The following is a 7039-nucleotide window of genomic DNA, read 5'->3' on the forward strand; positions in this document are numbered from 1 at the left end:
AATAATAGTCCTCCACTGCTGCAGTTGTACGGATTCTCAACGCATTTATTGCAACTACATTTAATCTTTTTTCATCAAACAAACAGGCTAATGAATAGCTCGACACAACTCATACTGGGGCAGAGTCTAGTCAGGGCTTTCTTCTGTGTAGATATAAATTCTATTTTTTGCATCAGCTGGGCATGGCCTACCCTGCTCACCCAGTAAGTATGTTTGTTTAATTAAGAAATTAATTAATTTGTTTCAAAATAAATATTTTAAACACTAAGACAAAAAGGAAAGAATAATAAATTGGCTTGGGTTGGCCTATGTTCACGCAAGAACTGTCATTCTGACTGACAACCGGAGAACAATAGATATTAAATAGCCAACTGTTAGGGTTATATAATGTAGTCTTGTGTTTTATTAAAATTGATATCTCAAAAGGACATGCACTTGTGCATGGCCTGAGCTGCTGCGCACTCGCACTGCAACAAGATTTTCATAAAATATAATAACTTGCCATTTCAGTTTGTTTCTCACCAAACCCTTAGTATACCTTCAGAATGCTTGGAATATAAGCCACGAGATGCATAGGATTATTTTACGACAGATATGCATCCGCTTCAAAAAACAAACAAACAAACAAAAAAAACCTAAAGTCACCATCCTCTGCCATTAAATTGGCAAGTGCGAGCAGGACATTTTTGTGTTATTAAGTAATAAGCCTTTAAAAAACATTAAGGTGAGTAGTCACTCTAGTTCACACGGTTCCAATAAATTGCGATGGGTTAAATAAACTCAATAAGCAGACAGACTACAGTCAAGCGCAGACCAGTATTGAAGTGCACAGGAAATAAGCAGCAGTCATATTTAAAGCGGTTTAACTTAATATTGAGTACTGATTGATGTTCACAATTTATTTTTATTTGTGTAATGTTACGTTCAAAATAACTACAAAATGTCATGCCTTTGAAAAATAAAGAGAACAACAGAATGCACTGCTTTAGCACGTCTCGGTCTCCTTGAGCATCTTTCCGGCGCATGCCAAAAAACATTGACCACAGCGAATACTTGTCTTTTAAAAGGTTTCATTTAGATTATTTGACGTTAAATGAAATCACAGTAGGCCTATGTATCATGATAAAAAAGCGACTTCACAGTCTGGAAATACTTTAGGCTATAGCAAATTATTTTGTGGACCCCTATCACTTTAAGAACAGCTGGTTTAAGCTGAATTCTCGTTTTTTGGGAAAAAAAACGAAAAAGGAGTCATTTTCTCATTTTTCTACTTTCAATATTAAATAAAAAAAAATGAATGATCGAATGATACACGGATTGTTTTAACAAACTCGCATTTGTTCTGGTTCCATTCAGTGGGTACAGAAAAGAATCACCCCCTTTTCAAATAATCACATTTTGTTGCTTTGCAGCCTGAAATGAAGATAGACAGTTTGTGTTTTATCCAGCTGTTTTTACTCAGTGCAACTTATAACATCCAAGTGAAAGATATAGCACCAACATGTCACAAAAAAATAAAATACCAGAATCACTGCGTTGGGAAAAGGATCACCCCCTCCTAAAAATAAACTCAATCAGGTGTAGCTAATCACCTTCTCAATGGCACACAAAAGCCATTTGACTTACAAATGTGGCTTGTATGGGAGGGTTGCAAGAAAAAAGCCACTCCTCAAGAAAGGCCACATGCAGTCACGACTGAGATATGCCAAAACGCACCTTGAAGATTCTGAGGCAGATGAGACTAAAATTTTATTTATTTTTCCTCCGCACCAAACGAAATGTCTGGCAGAAGTCCAACACAGCTCACCATCCAAATAACAGTATTCCTACAGTAAAGCATGGAGGTGGTAATGTCCTGTTATGGGGTGTTTCTCTACAGCAGGGACTGGCGCACTTAGTCAGGATAGAAGGAAAAATGAATGGGGCAAAATACCATCAAATTCTTGAGGAAAATCTGCTGCCCTCTGCTCTGCCAGAAAGTTGTCAACGTGAAGAAGGTTTACCTTCCAACATGACAATGACCCAAAGCACACAGCAAAACTGATTATTTTCTATACCCGCTGTATGTAGCACCTGCTTTTCACAGTCTAATCAATAAAGTAAAATGGATGACATGGCAAGGGCTCTAGTAAAGAGGTAATTAATATACTGCTTACCAGGTACTTCCTCAGCTCCTTGTAATTTGTGATGATGCCATTGTGGATGACAACAAATTCTGGAGAGAAACATAAAGAGATGGATGAATATATTCAAAATTATTTAATTAATTTCAAAATGAAGAAGAACTTAAATGAAAACACGAAAGTTTATACAAATTATACAAGGTCTCCAATCCCATCCCTAGAGGGCAACCTTCCTGAAAAGAAAGGAAGCTCTAACCCAGTGATGGGCAAACTTGGCCCTTCCAGGCCACTTTCCTGCAGAGATTTGATTCAACCCTGATATAACTCACCTGTTTGTAGCCTTCTATTAGTCTTGAAGAGAATGATTAGCTGGTTCAGGTGTGTTTGATTAGGGTTGGGGCTAACCTCTGAAGGAAAGTGGCCTGGAAGGGCCAAGTTTGCCCAACCCTGCTCTAACCTATCTCAACCTGACAATCCTGAATTCCTTGATTAGCTGGTTTAGGTGTGTTTGATTGTAATGTAAAAAAAAATAATTTAACTGTCAAACTTGGCAAGAATGTCCTCCACTTAAATAATCACAAATAAAATTAGAAAGGTGTCTAAAACGAGAAAGGATTCTTATACACATGTACTAAATTGTAACAGCAGCAGGTTGGGTCGAATTTCACTTTATGACTTTCTCAACAGCAAAACTTGCTGTCTGTCATATCCAACATATGTCATAGTTGATACACATCAATCACTGACACTTTTACAAGCCGTTCACGGATGTAGGCCTACATGCTTTCTGTTTCAAAGTGAAACAAACTTGAAGAATGTCTGTTTGACAAACTGTTCGTGATCTTTGTGCAGTGTAGTAATTTTATATCGATGCTATTGTTCAAAACTATCTGTCCTCATTGAAACCACAATACTGGTAAAAAAAAAAAAAAAAAGTTTAGACACTCCCACATTTTTATCATGATCTTAAAGACCTACAGGCTTATAATTTAATATGACACAATAGTGTAATCCTATATCAGTTTATATCCAGACTGTTCAGAGCTTTCAGTAAAGGGCTGCGGCTTATTAAAAAAAAGGCTTTGTACCGATGTTCTTTGGATCATTCTCAAATCCAGCTAGATAACATAAACATGAAGTCAAATATAAATGAAAAAAATATAAAATTCGAACCACACTGAATTCTGCCTGTAATATTGTTTCTTAGTGTCCTTTATGGTTTACAGGAGAAAGCTGATCCGGAATCAGTAGCATACCAAACTGTGTGGCGAGAGGAACCTCCTGCTTCTCTGATTCTAACCTCTACTTTAGGTGTTTATTTTCAGAGGTGAACTTTCACACCTTAACCATCATTCACAGCATTATGGCCTTCGCTAGCCTTTCATTTACAAACATAATCTAATGGCTTTAAAACCTGTGTCGGCTACCCAGTCCTGTCTTTTCTGAATAAAGAGCTCATAAACTGACGGCAACCCCAGCTGGTTTACTAATGACTGGGTTTAAAACAGATGACCATCATAAGGTCGCTTTATGTTTTACCATTGTTCTTGTCAGATCGGTGAGGGTGGCTGTTGACTGGACTGGGCTCTCCATGCGTGGCCCAGCGAGTGTGTGCAATGCCAAAGTGTGTGTCCAGTTCTGCCTCGAAATCGATGGCGTTGTTCTCTGATAATACAAACAGGGAAAAATCTGAGAAAAAGAATCATTAAAGAAACACTTTAAAGAAAAAGATTGATAATAACGCAGGATAACATACTGTAGATCTCTTCATCAAGAGCTTTCACCTTCCCTGTCTTCTTATAGAGACTGATACTAGCAGCATGATCTTTCCCTGAGCCATCTACCGCAACACCTGACCAAAAACATACACAATTTTCACCATCATATACAGTCACTCACTCTCTTTATGTCTATTTCAAACACTTGATAAATAGGATGAGGGCTGAAAACAAGATTAAGAGCACAATAATCCCCTTCACACAAGTATCGACTGACTGCTACAGCTACATCAGTGGAAGAACTGACACTCCAGGCCCTCTGTGCTGCCAAAATCCAAGAAACGAGGCCACTGTTCACGTCTTGAGCCGTATCTGTTACCTGTGGAACACAGTGACATTACCCTCACAGAGGTGGGAGTGGCAGTCTTACCTGCAGAGTCATAACCCCTGTATTCCAGCCTTTGAAGTCCCTTTATGAGGGTCTGAAAGATATCCCTCCTCGTCCGTGGCACTCTGTAATTCAGGTAATTGACAAGCATTTATGATCAAATAAAATATACTTTGTCATTTCTAATGAAACTTGTATGTCATGTATTTAAATATTAAATATTTAAATGACATACAAGTTTCATTAGTAATTACACATATTTAATGATGATGTTGAAAATGTTTAAAAAAGATGCGAAGCAAAGATTTAAAAATTGATGTTTTCATAGTAACAACCTTAAGTAAGTTTATAATATATAAGTATGGCCGGACTTACCATTGGGCTTGAATGGGCTGTAGCCCAGGGGCCCCGCCTTGTAGGGGGCCCCGCCTTAACCCCGTTTACATTTGTTCAGTTATGTGCCAGTCAGAAATCATTAGCCGCATTTCAACTGCGCACACTGGCCAGCCGGGGCTAACAGCTTCCAACTACGACATTCGAAGCCATAATCAAACAGCATAAACTGGAATTTATTATTTTTTTCACATAGAAAAAGTAAAGTATTAAGGACACATATGTATTAGGCTAAATCACGTCTGCGCTGCGCCGAATCGCCGATTCATTTGTGATCACATGGCTTTAAACGGTTCAATTAAGCCTTTCGCCCAAAAGAGCACACATTTAGAAAGACAATAAAAAAATTCTCTCATGTTCACACCTCAATTCTTGACAGAGGATGATTCGATATTATATTAATGTTCCACTAAATTAATCTGAACAGTTTTGAGCGCTCTCTCCCGTCCAAAGACTATAGAATACCCTATTTTACAGGGACTTTGTCCGTCATCAAAACGATAAAAAAAAAAAAAAATTGCCATTTACAGGGTTCGTACGGTCATGAAAACCTCAGAAAGCTTGGGAAAAGTCGTGGAAATGTATTTGACAAATCTCTATATAACAGAATATATGTTTAATCACGTCCTGAATCTCGGTGATTGCGCATTTTGGTTTTACTCATTCCCGCAGGTTTCGCACGTTTGGAAAATTCCCGCAAACATGTATTTAATATAGGTCTACAATGTAGGTTAGATTAGTTAAAAAAATGCACACAGGATATGAGATTAAGTCAATCATTTGAAAACAGCGTGAGTGGTTTTCGCTCTCACTCTCTCAAAAGTGCCTCACATCAGCGCATCTGGTCTGCACTAAAGGCGGGCGTAACACGGTGCGATTTTTGCTGTCGTACGAGCTCGCAGGCGATTTTTTTCTCTCGGGAGTAAATCGCAGATGCTCGCATGGTCGCGGCTCGTACCGTGTGAGAAGAATTACGGCCGATCTGAGACGTTACGAGCACCTCCCGTCCTCCCGATAAATTTCAAACATGTCAAAAAAAAATCGGATGCTGTCGGTTTAAATTCGTGCGGTTGAACCTGACGATTTGGCGATCCATCTGAAGTTGACCAATCAGAAGATGACAAAAACCATATTCTATAATCATTTTAGTTTAATTATACAGTTCTATTTTTTTTTGTTATTCCGAATGTGCCAAATTTGCCGTTCAGCTTTATGAATGAATATGCCTGTTGTATTTCCGGAAAACCAGCAGAAATTCAGAAATGGCCTACTCACTCGAGTACTTTATGAAGAACATAAAGTCAATGCTTTTCTCTGCTTTTCAGCCGTTCTCTTTGCCATGTCCTTTGTCTTCGTTTTTTTTGGATGTCACAAGCCGCCTGCCACAAAGAAAACTATTTCGTCCTCAGAATCCATATTTTTATGAATGGCGCGAAATGTAATGCTTACTTCAGAGTTTGTAAAATCGTAATAAATTCGTGTGGTGTGTGACTGCCTCCGTACGATTTTGGGATCAACTCAATCGTGACATGTGCCAGACGTTCCGACCTTCAGAATCGCACCGTGTACGCCCGCCTTAAGAGAGCTGCTGCACCCTGCAATACAAGACTTTAGCTCAGCTGACAGAACTGTCACTTGCCTAATCGGGTCAGTGTTGCATCATCACAAAAGTTTATCATTTGCACATCTTTTTAAGTCTTTTTAAACCATGCGGTACTCGTGCGCTCCAAACTAGTTTTCTGGGTGCTCACGATCACATCCAAAGTGCACGCACATGAAGCCGCATCGCAAACACCTAAAAAAAAAGTTATTGTTTTCATTGTTTCTGACTCAAGCAACCTTGCATTTTAATAAATAATGTTACATAAAGACAATTAAACGGTCAGTAATAAATGAACAAGTTACTAGCAATGAAATAGGCCTAGCACAAGGATACAAATGAAAAAAACTGTTTTAACTTTTTCAGGTAGGCTAGCCTAAAACTAACAGTAGCTGCTACTGTTCAAGAAGAAAATACTATGATGTATAAAGTCATAAATATAGATTATATTTATATATTATTCCATATTAATATGAAATAGGCCTAGCACAAGGATACAAATGAAAAAAACTGTTTTAACTTTTTCAGGTAGGCTAGCCTAAAACTAACAGTAGCTGCTACTGTTCAAGAAGAAAATACTATGATGTATAAAGTCATAAATATAGATTATATTTATATATTATTCCATATTAATATGAAAAAGTCATTTAGTCAAGAGCAGATTTGAGCAGAGTGATTTTTTTCTTTTGTTCTTTAACACTAACACTAAAAGCTGCTGTCACTTTCATACCAAATGTTAATTAATTATTGGTTATTGTTAATTAATGTTAACAACAAAAGACAAAATCACTCACTGCTCTTGACTGAATAATTTTTG

The 7039-nt window shown here is 37.8% G+C and overlaps 1 protein-coding gene across 1 annotated transcript in view; it reads right to left on the reverse strand.

The window, feature by feature from the left end:
• LOC107566211 (glutamine--fructose-6-phosphate aminotransferase [isomerizing] 2-like) overlaps positions 1-4380 on the reverse strand; it is a 22521-nt gene extending 18141 nt beyond the window's left edge. The window contains exons 1-4 of the mRNA XM_016251583.1: positions 4272-4380; positions 3880-3975; positions 3663-3788; positions 2157-2215 (exon numbers count right to left, since the gene is read on the reverse strand). Coding sequence (XP_016107069.1) covers positions 2157-2215; positions 3663-3788; positions 3880-3975; positions 4272-4380 — 390 coding nt within the window. The remainder of the gene's footprint in view (positions 1-2156; positions 2216-3662; positions 3789-3879; positions 3976-4271) is intronic.
• Positions 4381-7039: the final 2659 nt, after the last annotated feature.

The sequence above is a fragment of the Sinocyclocheilus grahami genome, unplaced genomic scaffold (assembly GCF_001515645.1).
Source record: "Sinocyclocheilus grahami isolate Dianchi unplaced genomic scaffold, SAMN03320097.WGS_v1.1 scaffold1059.1, whole genome shotgun sequence".
NCBI lineage: Eukaryota > Metazoa > Chordata > Actinopteri > Cypriniformes > Cyprinidae > Sinocyclocheilus > Sinocyclocheilus grahami.